Source organism: Branchiostoma lanceolatum, chromosome 19 (assembly GCF_035083965.1).
Source record: "Branchiostoma lanceolatum isolate klBraLanc5 chromosome 19, klBraLanc5.hap2, whole genome shotgun sequence".
Classification (NCBI taxonomy): domain Eukaryota; kingdom Metazoa; phylum Chordata; class Leptocardii; order Amphioxiformes; family Branchiostomatidae; genus Branchiostoma; species Branchiostoma lanceolatum.
This window is the reverse complement of record NC_089740.1, coordinates 792,913-819,847: the sequence shown is the minus strand read 5'-3', so window position 1 is coordinate 819,847 and position 26,935 is coordinate 792,913. Positions and strand designations below refer to the sequence as shown.

Below are 26,935 nucleotides of genomic sequence, written 5' to 3'. Positions count from 1 at the left end.
CACATGTTTCAGAGTCCTATCATGGAATTTGGCGGCTGTATAAACTTTCCTCATTAATTATGCAAATTAGATACTGATTTGCATACATAAGAAGTGTCTAATCATGTACATCATCACTCAAGCTATCTACCTACCAAAAATCATTACCATCCATCAAGCCCTTCTTGAGTTATTCCCTTTCAAAGTCAGACGCAAAACCTGCTCCTGCAGTTCCAAAAAAGCAGCTAGGGGGTCCAAACCCACACCACTTACTCTCTGTCCAAAGATCTATCTACCACTCAAAAATGAGTTCCATAACATGTCCAGAACACGAGATATCAAAACAGGAAGTTCCGCTGCAGTACCGTAAGAAGCCGCTAGGGGGCCCAAAATCTAATCGTTTTTAGGTCTCATCAAAACCTACCAACATACCAAATACCAAGACAATCCATCAAGGCATCCTCGAGTTATGCTGTGCCACTACAAACAGACAAACAAACAAACGCTACCCTCTGCATAACCTTCTCGGCGAAGGTAACAAGGGCAGGAGGCAGTAAAGGTGTACCTGTGTGCACCTGGCAGATTAGTGCTCCTACATGTAATTGAATTGACTATTTCAACCAATCAGGTCGTGGTTCTGTTAAAGGCACTCTCTCATTGGCTGACCGAATTAGCCCACCTGGCTATACTAGGAATAAAGATGTGACCATATATGGCAACAACATATATGGTCATATGAGGAAAAAAGCCAATCATCTCCCCAAAATACCCCCCAAAATCGTATGAGGTTCTTTGAATATCATTTCAATGTACCCTCATTGCAAATTTCAGGTCAATTTGTATATAATTCCAGGGCAAAGGAGGAACAAATGTATGGTTTTTTGGTTTAAAAAATCCTCAATAAAATCATTTTAAAGGCATTTATAAAAAAAATGAGAAAAAAAAGGCCTGGGGGCACAGTACAGATCTCGATTATCTTCCCATCTAGACGCGGTGGAAACCCGGGGGATTCTCGGTGGAAACGTGGGGGAAAGCTGGTTGATTCTCGGTGGAAACGTGGGGGAAAGCTGGTTGATTCTCGGTGGAAACGCGGTGGAAAGCTGGTTGATTCTCGGTGGAAACGCGGTGGAAAGCTGGTTGATTCTCGGTGGAAACGCGGTGGAAAGCTGGTTGATTCTCGGTGGAAACGCGGTGGAAAGCCGGTTGATTCTCGGTGGAAACGCGGGGGAAAGCCAGTTGATTCTCAGTGGAAACGCGGGGGGATAACCGGGGCATTCTCGGTGGAAACGTGGGGCATTCTCGATGGAAACACGGTGGAAAGCCGTGTAAAACGTGTTGTGATGCGCGTGTTTTCTCGTGTCATTATGCATGCCAGCTGGAGCTGGGCGGAGCTCATACGCGTCTGGCACGTCTTTGAACTGTTCAAGACACGCCCGCAGCCTGAAAGGCCGACGGCCTTCCTTATGTTTAATACTCCCGACAGTCCAAAGTAAGAAATGGCAGTGAATTTGTAGTTTCGGCGGTGAGCCGCAGGTGTCAATTTGATTGACATGTGCAAAGCAACGCACGGCTTCTTTGATGACATGGTCTCAATTTTTATTTTCAGAGGTGATGTTTGATATTAGATACAGCCAGAGTGCATCACCTCTGTGTCCTGTTTATTCTTCTGTTGTTTAATAAAAAAAATAAAAAATGATTTTCCTATGGGATAATTGCTGAAGATCCAAGTCAATTTTGGGCTCAAAGCAATAGAAAAATCAACTTTCTACGGTTGAAAATTGATGAACAACTATTCACAAACACAGTCACTACAAAAATTCATTCAAGGTCGGCACTTGATTTCCTAACATCAGCTCATTTTTATGAGGGCAGTTTAAAAAAATCTTAATGATTTTCAGAAATCAAAGTCTTGGTTGCTGATGATATAAGTTTTACTGATTGCTTCCAGTTGAACAACCAATTTCTTGCATTGAAAACAACCAAATATGAAAATATGCAAATTAGAAAAGTTACCACAATTTCCTGCCAGTTATTGCAAAAAAAGTTTACAGCGGCCACATACTGGTAAATTGCACCATTGTTTTACTGAGAATGTAAATGTAATAAAACATGTGGTCACTAAACCTAGGTGGTCGTTGTTGCAGTAGTCAAGACTTGCATGTAGTGGTCGATTTAATGCTTGTGTCTATGGGGAAATTTAAGGAATGGAGAAAAGGCAGTCACCCTGGGAGGAGGTCACTTTACCAAGTTTGACTGTAGTTGTTTTACAGTTGAGAAATTCTACTAACTAATTATTATTTGAGTATTTCCTAATGTTCTTTCTGACTTTATGTTGTGCACCCACAAAATTTGATTCCGAGCCCTACTGACAGCGAGAATAAAATCAAACAGTACAATTAACTTTTACTTTTAGCACAGCTGAATGAATTGCTCATGTAACATCAATCATGAACACATGTACATACAAACAGACAAGCATGAAATCATTGTGCTATATGCATCAGGTCTGAACACAAGCCAGCAGCTGTAACAATGTGTTAGCAGAAGCAGCAGGGAGAGGCAAACAAAGGGACACATCTGCACCAACACGGTGCAATACTCACATGCCATTTCCATCATCACTCTGAAATTTGAATGGTGCTCTGTGGAAGAAAAATTACTGCATCTTTTAGGATTTTAGATAAAGTGAATATAATCAGTGGATAGAAAAGGACATGGAAGTTAATATTGAGTTAAGGCCACACCAATTTTATTTGTGCGGCTTCTCAGATTTTTCCAGAGCGACTGGGCGAAAAAAAAAATTCCATACAATCTTGAGTAAAGATAAGGGTTAACATAACATAAGAGTATTACTATTATTCAAGTTTCGGCTTTGTATGGCTCATTTTATGCAATGCAGTCCTTTCTTTTTTTTCTTCTTTTTTTAAAAGGACAGACAAGGACGACGTGACACTGCACTCTTTTTTCATAACCTATTTCAACAGTGCCACGTACAGAGAACAGTGTACCCATTTCTACACCTGGGTGGAGTGAGGAAAGTCATGTAAAGTGCCTTTCGTCCGGGAACCCCGCAGCAGTATAATCTAATACTGGATACTACTAGAACTTTAATTTCAGTAACAAAATTACCTTTTGCCATGTAATATATGGATTGATATTGAGAAATAGTTTTAATAAATGAAAAATTAGAACTTATGATCAATGTGACCACACTTTTTAGTTATGTGCAGGCCTTTATAATCTATTTTGGTGGCTATTGAGTTTTACAAATGAATAGAGAGTAAAATTGTGTGTTTTTCTTTCAAAACGGAAAAAACAGGACAGGCTATTCCAAGAAGCAACAAATCAAATTGGCGTGGCCTAAGAGCAGAATAAAAGAACTATATCTTAAATGCTAGGTGCCTATCAGGTACATACTAGGTACAGACAGTACCATATACGAGTGATGTACCGGGGGGACATGATGGTATGTGTAGAAACAAGTAAAAATAGATACTTGTTACTGTTGCACTTCAGTATCATAAACATCAAAAGGAGTCCTGAGGATGTATTTCCAACATTGTAACTTGACACTCCTGATGAAACTAATCTAAATGTAATAATAAAACTAATAGTATTCAACAGGAAGCAGGTTAGGACTAGAATCTTCACCTAGGTGTTGAAGGGACACTTGTCGGAGCCTCTTCCAGAAGGTCATAGATGTAGTTGTTGTAAATCTCAATGAAGGACACAAAGACCGCATATGCATTGTCTTCATCCACAGTCTCCACTTTCGTGGGGTCAGCAACATAGGGGAAGTTTTGCCAGTCATCACCACCATTCCTATGGGAGGAGAGACAAATTTCACACAACCTGCCGACAGGAAAAACACTCAGGATCCAAGTAGTCAAGTGATACATCATTAAGCTATCAGAGATCAAACAAGTTTGTCTGCCAAAAGGAACTTACAGTACTTTGCAGCTCTAGCAGAGAACAAGTGATGTAGAATTACAAGGTAGAAGTCAAACATTTTTGTTAATCATGTTTAACCTGCGGGGAGTGGTGGGGGTCTTTGGTGGCACCAAGAGGTCCTGTTGTAGCTTCCTCTGACGTTCCAACATGGCATCTGCTTCCGTCTGCAGGTCCATCCCATTCACCTTGTCAGGTTTGAACACCTGAGGTTACCAAGGACAGAAATAAACATCAAAAAGCAGACTAATTGCCACTCTTGAACTCCCCCTACCTACAGGCTTGTATTTACGCCAGGGGACACCCCTGTTCATGGGAAAGCCAGCTTAAGTACTAACAAACTGTACATGCAATTGAAAAATCATTTCTAATCTATTCTAAGGTTAAAAGTGATTTCAACACGTATGTTTTGCAATGAGTTAGTTTAATAGTTAGCTGTGTTGCCAACGAGGTTGAAAAGACAACACTTATTGTTAGCGAACAATAAGATTTGCATGCAGACCCCCCATTTATCCAATCAGTGCGCTTCATGTCAGAGTGCTTGCAATTCTATCCAGCGTTTCCACCTGAGGGCCGTCTTCCCGTCAAATGATGGCCTGGTCTAGCTTGGGATGGCCTGAACTTAGACAGAGGCCGTCCACTCTGAAATATTGCTACACAGGTTTGCCAATGAAGTTGTGGGTGTGGGTATGCTGTCCACTGTCACAAAATCACCCTTTGTTTAGTTTGGTATTGTTATGTTTGAAAACAATGTTAACACCATTTGCATTAGTTGATCTCATTAAAAACATGTTTCTCAAGATACAGTTTGGTCTTTCGAAGTTTATAAAGCGTCATTCAGGTCATAATGTTTCTGCAAACCATTTGTGTCCTGCGAACTTGGACAAAACACAACTAAAAGCCAAAAACTTCAAGCAGATAAACTTGTGAAACAAAACGTATTTCCACCGCTGTACACAGGCAAGGCAGAGCGGTCGCCATTTAGAATACGGTACACATGAATATGCAACATGCTACATATGTTCTGAGGAGCTCTGTTTGGTTCACATCAGATAACCTTCCTGTGCTTTTGATTTGTGGAATGCTGTGTTTCACATGATGAAGATGCGGTAGTAGTATCCAGTATTTGATTATTCTGCTGTGGGGCTCCCTGACGCAGGCCGGGGTGACACCACGTTTCCAACTTCCAAGTGGCTCTGTCCAGCGGGTCCACGCTGGTGAGGCCGCACACATTAGTGTTATTCTTGACGCACTCAATCCAAGACTTTTTTGGTCTACCACAACCCTTTTGCAACCCCCCTTTTGCGTTATGATGACTTAAGTGTGTATATCAAGCTAACATCTAAGTGATTTAAGCCTCCTTAAACCTTGGTTTTCTGACTTTTGTCGTGACTTCTTTTTCTTTTGATGGTATGAAGGCGATAGTCAGGCGAGGTCGCCGCCACGCTTCGATATTTGTGACTTTTTAAAAGGTACAGTGCCCAAAAAACCTTTGTCTGAATAAATGTGACTACGATAGGTCATGAACAACACTGCATGTGATAGCTACGACCATACAGCTGATCTTGTGATGATATTAGATCCAGATTTCGCCACTGAGAAGTCGACATTGTTTCGGTTCAGTTAATTTCGGGGCAAAAGTGTTTCCTAAGAAATTAACCTAGGGACTTTGGTATCAATTTAATGGTGAAGAAATGGGCTATCACGCTATATGAAAAGCTAATTGGATCCAAGTGAACTGTAAAACAGACAAGCAGAAAAAAATTGACCAAAAGATTGCTAATGTTTCGAAACTCAAAGTGTTCGCTGTCATTTTGAAAAGCAAGAAATATGTACGTTATTGTACTGGGCAAATCCTGTAGATTTGAAAAAATATAAACATTATGTAGATCCGAGGTCTTTTGTCACGAAATGTCATCCTCGTAGTTTAACTCACACATCTCTTGGCCTGCAGTTCTCCAATGCTATTGAAGATGACATCCAGACACCTGGGTAGCAGACCGTGGTCGGCTGGTGTCCCCTGGACCGTGTGGGTCTTTCCTGACCCCGTCACACCATAGGTGAACAGTAACCCTGCCGAACAACAAATGGAAGTTATGGTCTGCTTAAAAAACTGCCAAAATTAAGTAAAAAATATCAAAATCTGTCACAGTTCATCTTGAATTTTACGACAATGCACAAACATAGTAAGAAATTAACATATGCCTGCCGTTTTGAGTGTGTAGCTTTAAGAAATTCTATGGAGAGTAAGGGTTAGGTGCGCCGTGACGAGAAATTCCAAAGTCTTGTCCAGAAACCGTTGTCTCCCCGTCATTGTAGGATCTTGTAGAAACCACATACATTGTAGGATCTTACATAGATCTTGAGTAGAAGGACGGTAAAACATCATTAGGTTAAAGGAACTAATGAGTTTTTCGGTAAATATAGTAGGGATGTGAATTTCACTTGGTGGACAAAAATATTTTTCTGGGCAACTATCCAACACGTCGCCACTCAACTGTTGCTGTTAGTTGGTTTCGCCTGATGACCTCTTGTGTTCCGTCTTCGTTCTTTGTTGTGAGAATATGTTTAAACCGTATCCTGTGCACAGTTCCGAACCAAACTATCGCCTCTGTGTTCTACTCGGTGAGAACTGATTTCCTGTGCCCACAGGCCATCATGTTTCATGTTTTCGAACACTGAGATAAACTGTACTACATAATTTCCAGGCCCAGACGATGCATTCTGGGACCGAAATATCAAAGGTCACCAGGAAGTCTGGGAAGTGTGAAAAGGGTGAATGCTCACGTTGCCTGATGGCACACCCACACAGACAGTCTGGGGGTATACCTGCCAGTCACAAAGGCCTGTTCACAAAGTTTTCAAAGAGACTTACACTCCACCCTCAAGGGGGAGTAGCCCTAATAGGGACGCTGATGGTCGACGGCCTGCAAGTGCTACTGTATTTTCACCTCCCGACTACGTCCCAAAACAATATTTCGACATTTGATCTGGCATTACTGAAGTAAATACAGTCAAGATGCCGTTATACTGGGTTGAAAATAGGCGTAATGATCCAAAGCTAGAGAAGCGGACTCAGATTATAGTGTATGGCCCGCTATGCTACTTCGCGCTAGCTAGAACCCTGGCCGCTAGGGTGCTGCGTGCATACATCACACATGGCATTACGAATAAAAACTTATGCACCATGGCAAAAATTTCATCAGCAGAGTGGAATTGAAATTATTTTCACGAACGTCATCCTTCTCTTTACCTAAAATCATCTCAAGATTGCATCACATGACTTAAAATCCTTTACTTTTATATAAATTGCACATGTCACAAAAATTGAGTTCTGGAGAGGACTTGAATGGACACCTTTGTTGTCGGTGGAACTTTCTACAAAAACTTATCATTGAAATGCATATGCGCCGTGCTATTGAATAAATCTGTAATCATCTTACAGTGCTTTACTTGGATTTCAACATGCACTTTCGGGATGGATGCAAACAAAACAAAACACTGTAACCACCGACGATTTCATGTAGCCAAATTACGGACACTAGTGCAGACTTTGCTAATTTGATATGCAAAGAAGATTCTAATTGGAATGCTTCACATGAATTAATTATCTTCTTTTTTTTAGATTAAAATAAATATGTTGCAAATATCAAAGTTGTTGCAGAAATTATCAATTATGCAAATAGTGTTAAGATAAAGGTGAATATTATCAGACACACATTCCATGAATTTGTGTCTGATAATATTCACCTTTATCTTAACGTTGCATGTGTCAGACCAAGGGGAAAAAAATGTTGTGTTTCCTGTTACGGTCCTGAAAAAATTAGGGTCGGTAGCAGTGTTCTCGCCAGCGCCCGTCCTCCCGTCATTTGACGGGTATTTGTCGCTCATGACGGACAAAATTTTTGCCCAACCCGTCATTTTTAATGGACAAAAATCGGTGTGTAAAGATATTTAGACAGAGTTTAGAATTTTGCAAAAAAAACTCCAGAGGATCACCGGAAGTTCGCGACGAGGGCGATCTACATGTAGATCATTTCTAATGCCCGCCGGCGACAACCCCAGTCACACACAAAGAGCGCCGTGGTGGATATTTGGTGGCCGCCGAAAATTTGGCGTCATGCGCCGCCCTCCCCACAGTTTTGGCTGGTCGCATCGGGCTGACGTTCATTTCTGTTTTGTCCCTCTTGGTTCACCGTCAGTTATTGTAAGAAGCCTAAAAATTCAGAAATATTCCTATAGCTATCAGGGTTTCTGTAATCTGTAAAACATTATTAAAGTTTGAAGCTGTGGCGGCTGAGTTGCATGCACTTTATTCCCGTAAGAAATGGTTAACAGGCGTCAGACATTCTATTCCACCAATCACAGTGCGTCGTCTCCGTCGCGTCAAGAAATACCGACCAATGACATGCGAGTCTCGCTCTTTGCGTGTTTCAGCTAAGCGTGAATTTGCGAGATGTTAGGGGAATGGCGGGAATCGCAAGGATCGCACGACGAAGCGGCTGTTGGAAGGCTTGAATCGACAACTTTTGAAGACATTCAGTGCAGTTACCGGAGAAATTAAGTGTGGAAAACATGGGAGAAAAAAATGGACGTCTGTATGGCGTTCTTTCTCAAAATAGGGTGTCAAATTCCTCATTATGTTCAATGATTACAGGTAGCATACGAGACAAGTGTTGAAAATTTTTATTTTTGCCGACTTATTCTGTGTGTATTTTTTGTAGGACGTAGATACGTAATAAAGTTTTGTTGTGCTTGATTTTCTTTTCTTTGCCGATTGTATACAACATAGAAATGTAGCTTGTGTGTGAACATTCAATCTTACCGCGATGACGGCACGCCTCCCCCCAAAATTAAGCCTGAAACCCTTGTGTAATTTTTCACCGAAAGAGATGTCATTAAACTAAGCTTATTCTACCAAGAAATTTGCCCCTCAAAATGCAGGAAATAGCGTTTCAGAGGGTCTAGATTCCAAAATTTTCCGGGGGAGAATACCCCCGGACCCCCCTAGGATGGTCACGCCTCCGGCGCGACGCCTCGCGCCTTCGGCGCTCGATATGTTCTTCCCTCCAGCAAAATTGAAATGACGGGTAAAAATTTCAGGCTGGCGAGAACACTGGTCGGTAGGCAGGGATTCCCTTTTTCTGTTTTACTGGTGATATCAAATGCACTGACCATTGGCCTCACAGTGCTTGGGCCAGCCTCCTCACCAGTGCACTAAATTCTCATGTGGTTAAACATGCGCTGCCCGGAGGGGGGTGGATAAAATCTAATAAAAGTACCCCTGGAATAAAATTACCAATTGGAAAAGTGACAGGTGAATTATTAAGAATATACATTTGTAATAATCACTACAATACAATAGTCTATGTCATTGTCCAGTTGCTTTCTCACTGTCACAACATTTTAACAACTTTCTTTGTTTATTCTACAATAATTGTTGTTAAGTTAAGAATTAAAAAAAAAAATCGCAGCTTATCAAAGGGACTCATTCACCACTTGTGCAATTTTAAAGCTAAGGTTGCCAACGACAAAAAAATCAGCGCAACACTTTGCCCCATGCCTATCTAGAAATACAATTGCAACTCAAACACAGTGCCCTCTAGCGGTATTTGCCAGTACTGCAGAAGTGCGTCATTACTCTCATGCATTCTCGCGATATTTAGTGATAGTTGATGAATCCAACATGGCGGCTGAAAATTTACATTCCTTTTCGATCGGGAACCGTGCTCTTTTTCGGACGAATTTTTGTGTTTTAAGCAGAATAAAACAAGTTTACTATGGATGCAAACGAGTGACAAAGTATCAGTAACTTTATAAACTTGTTTGGTTGGGGGTCGATTTCTGTGTTTCGATTGAAATTTACGAAAGTGAGAGCGTGTGTGTGTGCACGTGTGTGACATAGTGTAGTAAAAAAGAAGAGTAGAGTTTTCTTGGTCCAAATTTTTGGGCATATATATTTCTGCTAAATGCAGTTCTAAGGCTCGAAATTTAGGTAGCGCACTGCGCAACCTGGGTTTAAAAATAACTTGCACCAATCAAAATATCGCTGTGCAACTGCGCAAGCGGGTATAATTTTTCGCATGCTGTTTTTCATCACTCAAGTTCAGATGTCAGATCGGAAATTTTATGTCCCTCGCCAGCGGCCGGCACCAAAAAAAAAAAGGCTAGGGTCGGGGTTTTTGCTAGGATCGGTCTGGTAACCGGAAACACAACTTCTGCTACATGGACAAATGTATGTAGTGCTAGACACAGTATTGTATAATTATAAGCAGTACATGTACATGTATTTGACAATATATAGAATTACACAACTGGTATTTTTGTAGTATGGTATGAGATGACACCCACCATTCTTGCCCTGGATGACGTCCTGTACCAGAGGTAGGGCCACCATGTCAAAAAGAGTCTTCTGAGATGTCTCTGGGGGAAACACAAACTTGAAGGTGTGCTGAGTCTGAGGAAGCAACAAAAATCCAAGTGTTCATGGTTTTTATTTATGCAGGAAGCACAAATATACTTATACAAACAGTAAAACATTACTAATCTACATTACTTAAGTGTCAGGGTCTCGAAAATTTCCCCCATAAACACAAGCATTACGGTTTCCTCCCTGGCTAAATTGGCTTTTAGACTTTCCATTGTTTTCTCACTAATGAATTAAGAAATCTAAAGAACTGTTGTAGTACTGAATATTGATAGCTGGTCATGAAAGAATTCTAAATCTGATTTTTTGGACCATTTATTGCCCTTAATATGATTTTTATCAAAGCTTAAATACAGCACTTTGGTACATAACACTGCAATGAAGCTATGTTTTCCATGTGCATGATCAAAGCTACAAATGAAAGTTCGCACAAATTGATATCTACTTATCATCTGTAGTTATTAAAAATAATAGTTTTACTGTCCTCCAGGTGGTCACTTTGGGCAGGTTTGACTGTATATTGAGTATTTTACTGTTTCAATCAATATATATGGTTAACATAGAATCATTGACTGCAAAGAGGCCTCCTTTCACTGCTTACCTCTTTCAGCTCCCCTATCCTATTTACCCTGGCAGTCTGGAACACAAGAATAGCAAAGTGGATCAGAAAACAACAAAAAACACTCAGTCAAGGTCAAGTACAAGCATAGGTGGTAGGCCATCGAGTTTTTGTTGAAATAGGCATTAGTGTGCCGTATATATATAAATTCCGATGGTCCGTCCACTAAGGAACAAAAAAATGCAAAGATTTCAGTGAATCGTAGACTAACGCACTGACTGTGTACTCGGCCTTCTGAAAGATTCCCGAGAACTTACTCTAACACCGACCGTGTACGAGTCGATCCACTGAAAGATTCCCGAGAATCGTACACTAACTATAACAACCACAACGCCCGATCCGCACTACCTGTGTATTTGATCCACTGAATGATTCCCGAGAATCGTACACCAACTGTAACAGCCACAACGCCCGATCCGCCGTCTATTCCAAAGAACCATACGAATAGATGCCGAAGTCACCCGAAGGTTGCCGAGTGCCGGGTAGTGTTAAGAACAAGAATAGATAGGTAGGAAATGCAGTTGGTACTACTTATAATCTAGGGGTTACTTACTAGCCATGTAGAATTCCTTAGGATACAATACCTAATTTTAAAGGAGATATGCGACATTTTATAAAGTCCTATTTCCGGGGGACAGCGTTACCAGCAGTGTGGCAATGACATCATTGATAGCCAATAGGACGCAAGACCCAGATTTCCCGCCACGTTCGAAAATGGAACCATTATTCGGCACGGCGAGGTCCAGAGATTTGTTACACTCTAACATGTGATTGGTACCGTCTGTGAAAAGAAAACGGAATACAGAGATGGCAAAGATAGTTGCCAATAAGTAGACGGAGTGTTGTTGATGTAAGCGGTGGGTGTCGTTTGTTCGTAATGATTTTGTTAGTCAGGCCGCATTCACTGAGTACGTCGGGCCGCGTATTAAGTGGGTAGTAGCTTATTTCCCTAAGAAGCGCCATCGAACATGGTTCTAAGTCACCAAAATTGCTGTCCACCCCAAGTAGTAACGCTGTCCACGGGTAGCTTTTCCTATCCTGTGATTTTTATGAAGTTAGCGAAGCTAGGTCTTGACGGTTCTACAGTTTCGAACAGTTGGTTCGCGAATGCGTTCGAACAAACTATACTCCCGCCGGCCCATTGCGCGAGCTGTGACCAGAACACGGAAGTAACAACTGATGCTATTCGTTGCGCGGACTGCGTGTACTACGTGTAAAGAAATGGTTATCGGGAGTCCATCTTCAGTGGTCACTTTGGTGTTCAAACAAAACAACGTTAACAGCGATTTCAAGTAAAACTCGGTGGCCTATCACCCATGGTACAAGTACATAAACTGGGTTCAGGATTCTGTCCTGATGACCTTAAACAATTCTCCACAAAAAAATCCTCATTAGAACTGGGACCAGTAAAAAAAGTCAGTGAATCAGTTATGGTACCCAGAAAAAAATGTCCAGCACCAGCCACATCTTGAGATTATTAGTCCAATAAGATGAAAATATGGCCTCCCCCTCCCTCTACTCTCTTTTCTTGATCTTAGCTGTCAATTATTTTCATAACATATAAAACATGAGTCTACCATCCTCCTTAAGGAAGACCTGAATCCCTCAGCGCAACCACCCAGATACAACCCTGCTCTTTTAACTTCACATTATAACTATTTATGCAGTCATTGCGGCCTGCACAAGGCAAGGTCCTTGCCCCTGTGCAGTCCGAAACTCTGTCTAGGCTTTAGCTGCTGCTGGAAAGCCCATATAACACAGGCTTTTCCTGTGGTGCAGGAAGTAATGCAACACACTGCTTCATAGGGGTGGATACCAGTTCGCTGGACCTGATTCGGACCTTTATAACATCCAAGAACCGAGTCCAAAAAACCTGAAAGCCAAAAACCTGAGTCCAAAAAAAACTGAACAAAGTACCAAATTTTTTTCTCAATTTTGTCTGATAAAAAGCGTTTTGAGTCTTCCCTCTGACAAAAAAGGCATTCAAAATAAGTGCAACATTCAAATATCAAATACTGGTTTATCTTCAAAGTCTTCTCACCAAGAAACTTTTGTAGTTGTGCGTGTCAGTATTATTCTTTATGCTTAATATTGGTCTAATAAAACAAGACATCAACTGAACAGGATCAGGTCCAGGTTCAGGTCCGGACCTGAACCTAAATCTCTGGACCTAAACCTGGACCTTATTTAACGCCAAACCACTGGCACGCGAGGGTCAAGAAGGAATATTTCACACCCATTGTCTGTCGACTACTGGGTGATTGTTAATAGCCCGCAATGCATTACAAAGGGGACTTTCCATAGTACTTCCTTTAGTTTGCAGCACGTTTTGACAGTGGTGGACTTTTAATCCTGGCTATGTAGAGCAGAACTACGCCATGTCTGGCCATAGTCTGTACATGTATCGATTCAACCAAGGAGCTTATTTAACCTCCTTGATTCAACATAGGTTTTGGTTGGGCACTACTGCGCTGTAGACATAAGGTGGAGTCTACTGTCCAGACGCTTTTAGGCCTGAGGCGTTCGGCCGCCTGTCGCTGTCATTCTGTCAAGAGAATCAGGACAAATGGTCTCTTACCGCGGTCTTCATTTTCAGGGCCGTATTCTTGGAAGAGGATATGTACTAGTACGCACGCCCTGTAGCACTTCGTGAGGGTCTGCATGCTCAGTAAGGCAGGCCCTTTTGATTTCGCCTTATCCGTAGGGAGGAGGCGAAAATTTCCTGTAAGTCATATCCACTGTATTTAGCATAAACGTAATCAAGCCGACTTTCCTCCATTTTTGTACGCGGTCCGTCTTCGAGAGCTTGCTTTCGGGTGGGAAGTGTTGGGTCGACTCGATAAATGTCATCTTCGTTGGGATCTATTACCTCCCGTAGCAACCGCTGCATTAGCGATAGGGGAGTGCCATTGAATGTGTAAAACTTCATCTGTTCAGTCCCTTTGCGTTTTGGTCATGAAAGTTAACAAATTAATAGATCTAGATGCACGCAACAAAGTGGAAACAACAACTCAAATGCGCTTGGTTTGATTTGAATAAAATTTTGATGGCATTTACATCAGAGCAGGGGTGTCAACAATCCACAACTTGGCCGTCATTCTAATTGCCGGTGACGTTCAGTGACCTGCTAGCAGCCATATGATTGGACCTCGCTAGAAAATGACTGCCCGGCGTTTAGAGTACACGGGGTGGGGGGGGGGGATGTTTATCGTGGGAGGTGACAGTAGAGGGAAAAAGAATCTCTGATTTTCTTTTCTGTAGATTTTATAGAAACTGAATCTGTGTGTGAAAATTCAGTAATTAATGTGCAAAAGTACATGCAACAGACATGGAAATACACACCTCAGAAGGCCTGAGTAGAAGTACTGCGTCACTGAGGACCTCTGCACAAACGTCAGTCTGGTCATCATTGGGAGGCCTCAACCGGCAGTATACCTAAAAATAGTTTTAAGATAATCATCGCATGCACATCTCTAATGAACATCTCCACCTGATAGTGACTAACAGCCAACCATGGCAGAACCTTTTCAAATACTGTGTGTTGGGGAAGGGAGACTTATGTCTCAACAAGCATATAATATTATATCACATATACATTTGTTACATCTCAGTGCTGTGCTTGCTAGGTATGCATTAACCCATGAACAAAAGTGCAAGTCATGGTCCGTAGTGGAAGTACATTGTACCTATGTATATAACACACTCGAACCTTACTATAGCGTTACTTTCCTTTTTTATCCAGAACGCTCTTAAGATACTTAAATACAATTCAGTCGTTGGCTGCTAGGTGGTGCTATTGTGTAATATTGTTGAATTTAAAATGATAAAGGGGGCTGGAGGAAGGTCCACTTCATGGGAAATGCCTTCCTAGATATAGATAGTAGAATGTTTTAGACTTAGAGGAACTTCCTCCCTACTCCTTACTTATATCAAGCATAATAGACATGTAAAAATTAACCTGGAAGCAAAGATATTAGGAAACAAGTTGTATATCATGCATATGTTACCTCCACTGGGTCCTTTGCCTTGTTTGTTTGTTGGGGTCGCCGTGGTGTTTTTTTCGGAGTCTTGCCCCGGCTGAAATACAAAGATAACATTTATGATGCAAACTATACTATAGCACAGTCTCACAACAGGGCTTGAAATACAATTTTGGGAATAGCCAATAGGTGCACTGGTGCATACAAGTAAAAGAATTAGGTGCACAGAAAGGTTGGGTGCAAATCATAAAACAAAGTTAGTAGAATTGCAACACGTATCTAAAAACCCTACTGGATATCTTAAGGATTTCAATCTGAAATTCTATAGCTAACTAACTTCAAAATTTTAAGAAAAAGTAATATATCAAACAAAGTGCAACAAGAGTCCTAGGACACAATTCTCCGTAAAGCAACTATGGTGTTTGCAGTGTGGCTAAGATGTTTGATACCCTAGAAATGCTCTGTTAACTTTTAAAGATTTAAAAGTTAACAGAGCATTTCATGTGGCTAATGAAACAGAAATATTCTATTTGCAGTTATCTTTATGAAATTGACATTTTATGCCACAGTTTACCTCATTTGCATGAGTATTACATGTTAAAAGCGTTCAAAGGAGAAGAAGAAGACTTAAGCCGCGCGAAAATAAGCTACACGGTGATCCCTTTAGCTTCACGTGCCTCATTGACCTGCAGTGGCCTCTTCTCTCCGAAAGGAGGAGGAACGCTCGCCTCACCTAAATCTCTATAAACTAGTCAACAACCACATCAATATAATAATGATTATAATAATAATGGTTTTTATTGGCCATTCAGAGCCACCAGGTGACCTCAATACGACCTTCCCCAACCGAAGTCATGATCGATCAGGTAGCCATTTACACCTGGGTGGAGTAAGGAAAGTCGTGTTAAGTGCCTTTCCCAAGGGCACAAGATCGGTGACATGACAGGATTCGAACTCGGGACCTCTTGGTTCTGAGTCGAACGCTCTGCCGTTGCGCCACACGACCCCACTGAATATATATGTCACAGTAGAGATGGCGATTCAGGACAATCGGCGATTGTCCTAGGACAGATCGCGATCGCCGTTTGTCCTAGGACAGACTGCGATCGCGATCTGTCCTAGGACAATCACCGATTCTACTAGTAGAGATTGCGATCGCAATCTGTCCTAGGACAAACGGCGATTCTACTTGGACAAATTCTGATCAGATGGAAATGCTTTGGAAATTAGAATGAATCATTGCATTATATTTCAATCATGTTTAACATGCTACCTACATTTCACAATTATTAACTATTTTAGGTGAATCAGTTCATATTTCATGATGGATAAATTTCATGTATGTTTTCTGATAAAGTAATTTCTGATAAAGTTGAGTGACAAAATTTTGATAATGTGTGAAAGATATCAGTTGTTAGAAGGTGATCCAACAAAGTTTCAGTATGCAAATTTTGAGGGGCAATATAATACCTACAGTTTCACACCTTTTGAATTCACAAGTTTAAGAGAACAATAACAATTGTAAAGTGATAAAACAGGTGTCAAAATATCAATCTCAGTTTGAAGATACTACAGTTTCACAACTACATCATTTCACAGTCAGACATATACTGAATGATTTCACAACTTTGGCAGAACAATAGAAATTAGAGGGTGTCAACATTTTTGCTGTATATTGCTGTTTCCTTTATCTTAACATCAATTGAGTTTTGATCAGAGTTTGTAAATACTAAATAAAATCATGGTTTTTTTAAAAATATTGCTGCTTCCTTAATATCTTAGCATCATTAAGTTTGGATCGCCGTTTGTCCTAGGACAGATTGCGATCGCAATCTCTACTAGTAGAATCGGCGATTGTCCTAGGACAGATCGCGATCGCAGTCTGTCCTAGGACAAACGGCGATCGCGATCTGTCCTAGAACAATCGCCAATTGTCCTGAATCGCCATCTCTACTGTGACATATATAAGCACTGAGAGTCTACTGAAACCAGCTCAGGGGCGCACCCAGGGGAGCCATACTCTCAAATTTCAAACAATCAACGTTAGAACAGATACATTAAAATACATGTATTCATTCTTCCCCCGCACTATCCCCCGGTGAAACGCCCTGCCTGGTACGGTTGTTATGGCTCCCAACGTTGAGTCATACCGCGCCAGGCTGGAGGCCTGCCTGCCTTAGCCTGGAACCTCCTCCCCCCTACTTTGCCCCTCGCTGGGTTTAATCTGGGGGCTACATAAGTTGAAGTAATATTAGACTGGCGGACCGTGACGCCTGGAGGGAGAGAGCAGCCTTAGTCCGGGCAAGCTGCCCGATATGATGAATACTGCAACTCGTTTTTGGTCAGTTATGGACCATTCCTGTCGAACACCATATAGAATCCCCTATTTTAGTTGGAACACCTCGGTCAAAAACAGCATAAGTGGTAGGACAGAAATAATAAGCAGGGTATGTGTATCTGACAGATTTCTCACTGCATTGGCTACATGAATGCTCAGGAAAGAAACAAAAAGAATAAGTGTGGCAATTAAAAATTATTGAATGTCTGGGTTGATCTGACATTGTAAGGAAAGTACCTACGTAGCACTCTAAGTTCTGCCATAATATTTGTTCAAAAAGCACTTAGAAATCAGAAATGCACCTGCCAAGCAGATATAGAAAGGCACCGTAACTCGAGGATTTCCAAGCAGATGCAGAAAGCGAAAGACCGGAGCACACTATCGGTGTAGAGTACTGAAGTGGGAACGGGTTTTCTGCACGTGAAAAATTTGTGTGTGAAAATTTGCACGTGAAGAATTTGCGCATGAAAAAATAAATTTCTTTAAAATGTGTCAGAGAATGTGCAGCATAATTTTCTTAGACAGGAAAATGTGATCCCATTATACAATTTTTCATCAGACACCTGAATTTATGGTTCGAAAACTTTTGATTTTTTAGTCCCTTGGGAATAGGTCCCTCAGGAATAGTTAAACTTTTTGGGCCTTGAAACCTAAACATTTGAAAATCACTTAAATCTTTAAGAAATAAATAGTCAAGTTACTCATATAAGGTTTTGTATTGTAAAATGTAACTATTCATCTTTTCTCAAGCAGATTCTTTCACGCGCAAATTTCAAACTTTTTTGCGCGTGAAAAGTTAACATTTGAAAATCACTTAAAAATCACTTGAAGATTGAAAGAACAACATTTTGAACGGTAGAATGCAACATTAAGATACTTAATTCCATTGTGGGTCATCTTATTTCAAGTTTTAAGCTTAAAACCTCCAAAAAGGTTTTAAATCCCTTGGGAGTCAGCTTAGATATTCCCAAGGGACCTAAAATTCAAACCCAAAATTCAGGAAACAGATGCAAAGTCACATCATGGGGTAACATTTTTCTGACTAAGAATTTTGTAGTGCACATTTTTTGACACATTTGTCAGAAAATGTGTAGTACAAAATCCTTAAGCAGAAAAATGTGTCCCTGTGATTAGAGCTGTGTACCTAAACAAATTCTAGGTACAGGTACACGGGTCAAGGTACAGGTCCGGACCTGAATCTGTACCTAAACTACTTGTTCGGAAAATGCTAGATTTTCAATAAGGATAAAAGCATGTTAGAACTGGTAAAAACATAATATTTGATTGTGCTAGGGATTATTTTTATGAAAACTCAGATGAAAATTTGACTCCAGCCATGCAAATGTGTTTTCTATCTTTCCTGCGCTGTGATTGGCTGATCCATGTACCCAATCTATATAAGGCGAAAACTGACTGTTTACTCCGCTGAAGCGACAGACTCGTCCGCACAGCCTGGTACAGCGTTAGGAGCTCCGTCGGACCGCCCAGGAAGAACGTGCAAGACAGACCGTTTCTTGCCGAAGTTTGTGTCCACGCGAAGTTTTTCAGGAAGTAGAGAAGGTTGGATTTTGCTATGATTTTGGAAGATGGATAACTTTGGTGGTGTTCTGAGTTGGAATTCTGTGAGATAATGAAATTGGGTGCGTTGGTATGTGAGTTGTCTGTCGTTGCACGTGCATTGCCTTCGTCATACTGAGGTCTGCTCTTCTCGTAGGCGAGGCGTGTTCGCGTAATATGTGTGTTTATGAGTGGTTACACGCCTTAGTAGAGATGGATATCTAATTGTGATATTACTGTAGATGTCACAGGTACCGGCTATACCGGGAGCAGTGCAACCCCCGCCGGGAACCAGGTTTGGGGAGCCCAGGTGGTACAAAACCCGCCCGGACATGACCAGGCTGGAGGGGGAAGACAACAACAGAATAACGACGGCGAAATAGCGGCACCGCAACCAGAAGCAGCGCTCGTCGCGGCCGTGCAGCAAGCTGGAGGGCAGCCCCAAGTGCAAGCGCCGCCACAGGACGGTGGTCAGCCGGGAGTACCACGTGGCGGAGCCGGTGACCAGCAAGCGGGCATAGGGCTACCGCCAGCTCGTCAAGGCAATATAACACCGCACCAGCAGACTCATCCCCAGAGACTGGTCCGGCGTCCGGTGCTCCTAGGGGCGGACAGCACGTGCAAGACAGATCGTTTTGTGCCCAACTCTGTGTCTGCGTGAAGTCCTAGGAAGGACGTTATGGTCTCAGGGAGTATAGAAAGTTGAATTTTGCTGTGATTTTGAAATTTGACAATTTTGGCGGTATTTTCTGGTCACATTTTCTGGATATAATGGAATTGGAAGCGTTGGTATGTACGGATTGTGTGTGAGAGTTGTCTGTCGTTTGCACGTGCATTGCTTTTCGTCATGCTGAGGTCTGCTCTTCTCGCAGGCGAGCTGGCATGCTCGGGCAGAATGTGTGGTTATGAGTGATAGCTAGCAGGCCTCAGTAGCGCTAGATATCTAATTTTGGTATTGTTGTCTTAGATGTCACAGGGACTATACCAGGAGGTCGACCGGGAGGTGACAAAGCTGGAGGAAGCAAACAACAGACCCAAGACAACGGCTGGCAACGGAATCCGAGCATCGCAAGCATCACAGTGCACACATGCAGGGACCAGGTGCGGCCGGGCGCAGCAAGCCGGAGGACACTCAGCCCCAAGCGTCGGTCAGCCGGGGGCACTCGCACCACGTGGCGGAGGTGGAAACAGCAAATAGGGACAGGGCTGCCGCCCGCTCGGGATCATAGTTGTCAATGCGGTAATTCAAATTAGCATTGGTTACTTGTCAACACAATACTATAATGGTATTTCTGGTGTTACATTTTGTACTACGGGTGTGTGCAATTTTGAATCTGCATTGCTGATAAGCTAGTCAAGACCAGAGGTAGTGGACCCGGTCGTAAATCGAGGAATTGGTCTTATAAATGGACGTTTGTTTCCTGCAAGAGGTGCAGGTTTGATATAGGAAACATATAGCATATTGGCACACGGGAATGGCCCGTGCTTGTGGACATGGCGTGTAATGATTGTATCAGACAAAACGGCAGGAGTACGCCGATGAAAGTGGTAATGGCCCATCGATATGCAAATAACATAGAACGCCGATTTGAACATGTGCGACACACCTGTGGTGTAGTAATCTAGTATAATGGTATATAATGGTAATTAATTCACCAGGACGGTATGAAACGTTGTGAGCGTGGTGATAAAAAAGAGGGTGAATGGCACGCCTCTAAACTTCGTTTCATTTAATATGACAGGCCATATGTGGCAGAATTGCATCACTTCGAATTCAGTGAAGTGTTGGAAGAGCACGCAACCCAAGAAAAGCTAGCGCCATGATGGAGGAGTCGGTTGATACAGCAAAGGGCGAGGGTCATAGCAGAACGTTTCCACAGCCGGCGTTTTCCACAACCGTGTTCCCGCCGCCTGATGGAACAATTTTTAAAATGCCCGCCCTTTGGATAGATGCTTCAGATGTTATGGTTTTGGTCATTCTGTAAGTAACTGTAAAGCCGACTTGAACAAAAGTGAATACTCTGTAAAAGTGAAGATAACGGACGAGTAACTGTCGTAAGATTCAAGTAGAAATAAGAAATGGAACGGAACGGAATAACGAATGTGAGAATCTTGTATATGTATGTGGTGCATATATGTAATTGAATGAATAGACGGTGGAAATGTGGAAACAAGAAATGCATATGGTTGATTTATCTAAAATCATTTATACTTGCACAAGAAAGGTTACCCAAGCCACAAGGGTGGTTACTCGTGTGATGATATGAATCAGACATTGTGTTGTACCATGTGAAATTGTGTGAACAATAAAGTGTTGCAGTTGAGTCAGTGTTTGACTCTCAGGATAGATGAAATTGGGCCGGATAGTGATGATATATATATATATATATATATGAGACTGGGAGATTGGGGAGATGAAATAAAGAATGTTGTCACATGCGTCTCAAGTGTCCAGATGTACTCTGGGTGTTGGTTGAATATAACGACCGGGACATATGTTGAGTAGGAAGATAAAGAAATGAAGATAGGGAAAAGGGGAGAAGGAACAGTCAATAGGTAACGTTAATAGAAAGATGAGGTTGGGAAAGATGAGATTGGGAAGAAAGAGAAAATAGGGAAAGGGGAAAAACAAATGGAAAATAGGTTGTGAAGGAAAAGGAGGAGCGCGACGTAAGGCTCTACCCCATAGCTTCATATGGATGAGTCAATCGCTGCGCGGAAAGAATAGGTAACTATCTTTCCTGCGCTGTGATTGGCTGATCCATGTACCCAATCTATATAAGGCGAAAACTGACTGTTTACTCCGCTGAAGCGACAGACTCATCCGCATAGCCTGGTGACCCAGCGATAGGTACCATAGGTGGTGGGGAGGGGTGACGGGAGGAATGATACGGAGCAAGACGAGGGTCGGTGAATACACCAAGACCTTCCCGCCCACCCGCCCCCTTTTTTGTCACAAATAGGCATGAATCACATCGCCGCGCGACTCCAGGCTCTACCCCATAGCTTCATATGGATGAGTCAATCGCTGCGCGGAAAGAATAGGTAACTGTGCTTTAGAGTGGCTTTAGAGCACTGCCACGGTAATTTCATAGTAATTACCTTCGCCGAGAAGGTTATGCAGAGGGTAGCGTTTGTTTGTTTGTCTGTCTGTTTGTTTGTAGTGGCACAGAATAACTCAAGAACGCCTTGATGGATTGTCTTGGTATTTGGTATGTTGGTAGGTTTGGATGAGACCTAAAAACGATTAGATTTTGGGCCCCCTAGCGGCTTCTTACGGTACTGCAGCGGAACTTCCTGGTTTGATATCTCGTGTTCTGGACATGCTATGGAACTTATTTCTGAGTGGTAGATAGATCTTTGGACCGAGAGTAAGTGGTGTGGGTTTGGGCCCCCTAGCTGCTTTTTTGGAACTGCAGGAGCCGGTTTTGCGTCTGACTTTGAAAGGGAATAACTCAAGAAGGGCTTGATGGATGGTAATGATTTTTGGTAGGTAGATAGCTTGAGTGATGATGTACATGATTAGACACCTCTTATGCAAATCAGTATCTAATTTGCATAATTAATGAGGAAAGTTTATACATCCGCCAAATTCCACGATAGGACTCTGAAACATGTGACATATGTAACTTAGGAAGAGAGAAATATTAATTGATATGAACTATGCAAATGAAGACCTCATTTCCATAATTAATGAGGAAATACTATAACAAGATGGGCTTGATGGATGGTCATTATTTTTGGTATGTAGATAGCTTGTGTGATGCTTAGTATGATTTGACAATAATTATGCAAATCAGATTCTAATTTGCATAATTAATGAGGCAACTTTAAAAATCCAATTTGTTCCATGATATGACTATTCAAATTGTAACTGAGGAAGAGAGAAATGTTTATAGATAGAAAATATGCTAATGTGGGCTAATTTGCATACTTAATGAGTAACTTCTCTAATTCCACACTGGCAAATGACGGCAATTTCATACATTCAATCCTTTTTTTTGGCATCGGGAAGTTATGTGAATGTAAAAATCGTTGAATCAAATTATGCTAATAAGGGCCTCATTTGCATAATCAATGAAAAATATCAGCATAACCTTCTTTGTTGAGCTCATAATTTGTTAACCTCATACTTTGGACATGTTATATTTTAAGACAATCAACTGGTATGATTTATAATTGATGAGAAACACTCCTAATACATCAGTCATAAAGGTTAAAATCATTTGAAATGAAATGAACTTTATTGAATCACCACCTTGCAGGCATTTAGCCTGAATTGTGTTGGTGTTTACAAACTTCGTTATCAACAATATTTAAAAATGTTATCCAATTCTGAAAACATACTTAAAATTCATATATAACAATTTTGCTTAAAATTACAAATTACAGACATTAACTATACAATAATTGCATGATGAGTTAGGCAGACGTCATACGAAAGTTGATGCATATGGGATATAGTGCGTTAATTGTGATTCAACGTGGCAAGGGCCCTGGGGTTAAACGATTGCGAATGTCTGTTGGACCGGCTCAATGGCAGCTTAAAACGGGGAGCCCGACGCAGCTGGTACTGACACTCAGTGGCCGGCTGCAGGAACTGATGGCAAGGATGGGTGGGGTCAGCCACCACCCTTCTGAGTTCTCGTGTTGTCGCCTCTCGTCTCCGGGACTCCAAGGTAGGTAGCTGCTCGTAGGGTATAGAGATGATCCTACAACAGGACCTCTGGACTTTCTCCAGCTCTTCAGCCAGACCGCGGGGTAGACCTCCCCACACCGGTGAGCCGTACTCCAGTACTGGGCGGATGAATGCCTTGTAGATGTCGAGAAGTACGTCTGCTGGTAGCCTGGCTCGTTTCGACAGTCGCAGGTAGTGAAGCCGAGGGCGGACCTTGGACAATATGTAGTCAATGTGTGGGCCCCACGACAGGTCATCACTGACTATCACACCGAGGAGTTTGAATTTCCTCACTCGCTCGACCCTCTCCCCGTTCAGAGTAAGCGGAGGGGGGGTTCACTGCCTCCTTGCGACAACTAATGACCATGTCTTTGGTCTTTTTAACGTTAGCTGCCATACTGTAGGATTTTGCCCAAGAGTCAACTTCGTTAATGGCAAGTTGCATCTGGCCTGGTAGTGATCCCAAGAGCAGTTCTGTGTTTGTCAGATCATCTGCGTACTTAACTGGGGCTACACTGATCGGGATGCCTTTGTCAAGACTGTTCATAGCCAGGACAAACAGAGATGGCGAGATGATCCCACCCTGAGGTGTTCCGGCGAGTACTGGGCGTGGCGAGGAGACACGCGAACCCCACCTGACACGCTGTACACGGTCACTCAGGTAACTGCGCAAGCAACACCACAAGTCCCGTCTCACCCCCATTATTGCCAAGCTATGCAAAAGACTGCTGTGGTCAATTGTATCAAACGCCCGGCTGAAGTCGATGAATGACACATGTACATCCATTTTCGGCTTATTGTTGAGCGCGTCGTGCCAGGTCTGCGTAATGTGGTTGAGGGCTGACACAGTTGATCTCCCCAGCCTGAACCCGTGTTGGGAGCCATGGATCAGGTGGTCAGTGTCTCTCTGTAACAGCACACGGACAAACGATTCCAGTACTTTACCTAGACAGCTGGTAAGGGAAATCCTCCTGTATTCTTCAGGGCCCTTGGGTTTAGATGTCTTCGGTACTGGAACGACCAACTCCGACTTCCATTGTTCAGGGAATATGCCCTGTTGTAGACAGGAGTTGTAGATGTTACATAGCACAGGAGCAAGTTCCTCATGGAAAGTAGTCAGAATCCATATCGGAATGTGGTCGTCTCCGGTAGCTTTGCGTGGGTTGAGCTTTCTGAGTTGGAGTTTAACCTGTCCTATACTGAGCTCTGGCAATGATCCAGTGGAAAGCTGGTCCGAGACGTCTGCAGTGCTCGGTATGTCACGGGTAACATTCGACCAAACGGACGAGAAGTGTTCACTCAGTGAATCACAGTCTATTCCAGGGGTCGGCAAACTGCCTTCTCTCTTCTTCGGAGCTCCCATCAAGGACTTCACAAGACTGTACCACTTGCGTGTGTCACCGTGTTTTAGATGGTCTACTTCTTTCTCGTAGAAAGATCTTTTAGCTGTCTTCATGTAGTGTTGTATCTTGTTACGTAGACGTTTGAAGCTGGTAGTGTCTCCTGACATAAAGGCTTTCTGCCTCTCTCTTATCAGTCCTTTGATACGTGGGGTAATCCACTCCTTGTCCCTGGAGGTGACTTTCCCCCTCTTGAATGGTAGCAAGCTGTCGAGCAGTGGACGCAGAATTGAATAGAACTGGTGTACTTTCTCTTCTGCATGCGGAGTGTTTTCCACTGGGGAGAAATCAGCGAGGTTCAGTGCCAGTCCAAGCGAACGCACTGTTTCGGTAGTACATTTCCTCCGGCGGTGCACGAAGACAGGCTCCTTTACCCATGGCGTGCCCGGTAACACTAGTACCTGGTGATCAGAACTTCCCAATGGAGGGAGATGTACAGGTTTACTACTGTAGTGTTTAGACAGATTGGTGAAAATCGAGTCCAGCTGATTTTCACCTCGGGTTGGACGCGAGACAACCTGTTTCAGCCCAGTCCGCATACACAATGGCTTATACTTGAGCTGGTTGGTGTCACCAAGTAGTACAACTCCGGACATGGGGTACTTCGTCTCCGCTGACTGGATTGATGCGTTGAGGTACGCGATCACATCCTTATCTGCTTTGTGCCTGGCGAAGGTATGAGGTCGTGGAACTCTAGTTTTATCTGTCAAAGTGGCCATCCCCTGAGTCAGGTCCAGTACCAATACAACAGGGTCAGGTATTTTGGACCTGTACCTAATTGATTGTACCCGGTACTGTATCGGTACAGTGTACCGGTACACAGCTCTATAGATCTACCTGTGATACAATTTTCATTTGTAATTTGTATTTGCTGTCTGAAAACATCTGATTTCTAGGTCCCTTGAGAATAGGTCTCTTGGGAATACTGTAGTTGAAATTTTTAGGTTTGAAACCTGAACATTTGAAAATCACTAAGATTTTTCATAAATACATGGTTAACTTACTTATATAAGGCTTTGTATTGTAAAGCACATAACTTTACTTGAGAATATCAATTACTGATTATTTCAATGCTTGAAGTCTGACCATAACTAGCTCACAGCCTGTGTGTCAAACTCCGATGATGTATACAAATACTTTCTTACTACTGCTAAAATGTATGTGACCTCTGACCTACCGCACCTGGGCAGACGGGGCCCATCAGCCTGGGAAGGCAACACATCTAAGGGAGGGAAACCCTGATCCCAAACCTCCGCTGCCTTGCGGCATACCTGGACACAGGAAAGGCTTCAGGAGAACACCCTGAGGATAAATCCGGAGTCGGAGCCCCGAAGGCAGTTCGATGCTAAATACAACATCGCTCTGGCAGCTCCTGCGACGGCACTAGTGCCAAAATGTAGCAGCTCTGCTGTTCCTTTGGACCCATCAGTGACGTGGAGAGGGGGGACATGCTGCATGGGCAACAACTCGTCCTCCATATCATCCCGCCCGGGCTAAAATCCTACCAGACCCTACACTGGAAAGACAAACCCGGACAATACACTGGAGAGGACACTCCAGCTTCACCAATGGTGTCGACACAACACGGGCAGCAACAGTTACCGGTTTTAAGCCATCGCTCGTTTGGCGTAGAGCGTGGCGCCAGGGGTTGCTACCGACGGTGGGAGGGATCCTCGCGTCCCATTGGACAGCTACCGCCCGCCTCAAGCTGGGCAGCCCCCAGCCAATAAGGTGCTGTCTCGCCACGGTCTACTATCCTCGTGGGGTGTGCGGGGAATAGGATAAACTCCAAAAGGTAGGTCGTCATCTCCGCACCCGGCAACAAAAGACAACAAAAGAGACCAGCTCTAAAACTGGGATGATGGAACGTTCGAACTATGATGCCTGGCCTTGCAGAGATGATGATGCCAGGAAGACAGCTGTTATCAATGATGAATTGAGGAGGCTGAACGTGGATATAGCTGCACTTCAGGAAACACGCCTTGCTGACTCAGGCACTCTAAAGGAGC

At 42.8% G+C, this 26,935-nt stretch overlaps 1 protein-coding gene and 1 long non-coding RNA gene across 3 annotated transcripts in view; one reads left to right on the top strand and one right to left on the bottom strand.

Annotated features, from left to right (window-relative positions):
* Positions 1 to 26,935, bottom strand: part of LOC136425711 (kinesin-like protein KIF23) — a 79,494-nt gene that overhangs the window by 45,336 nt on the left and 7,223 nt on the right. Inside the window, exons 2-9 of one of the 2 annotated variants that reach the window (XM_066414644.1) lie at positions 14,981 to 15,050; positions 14,316 to 14,408; positions 10,956 to 10,991; positions 10,279 to 10,384; positions 5,864 to 6,000; positions 4,009 to 4,133; positions 3,631 to 3,801; positions 2,583 to 2,621 (exon numbers count right to left, since the gene is read on the bottom strand). In XM_066414644.1, coding sequence (XP_066270741.1) covers positions 2,583 to 2,621; positions 3,631 to 3,801; positions 4,009 to 4,133; positions 5,864 to 6,000; positions 10,279 to 10,384; positions 10,956 to 10,991; positions 14,316 to 14,408; positions 14,981 to 15,050 — 777 coding nt within the window. The remainder of the gene's footprint in view (positions 1 to 2,582; positions 2,622 to 3,630; positions 3,802 to 4,008; positions 4,134 to 5,863; positions 6,001 to 10,278; positions 10,385 to 10,955; positions 10,992 to 14,315; positions 14,409 to 14,980; positions 15,051 to 26,935) is intronic. The other variant, XM_066414645.1, reaches the window with a different exon arrangement.
* On the top strand, positions 18,658 to 21,287 carry LOC136425712 (uncharacterized). Its single transcript, XR_010754113.1, has 2 exons — positions 18,658 to 18,851; positions 19,091 to 21,287. It is a non-coding gene; the product is annotated as an uncharacterized lncRNA (long non-coding RNA).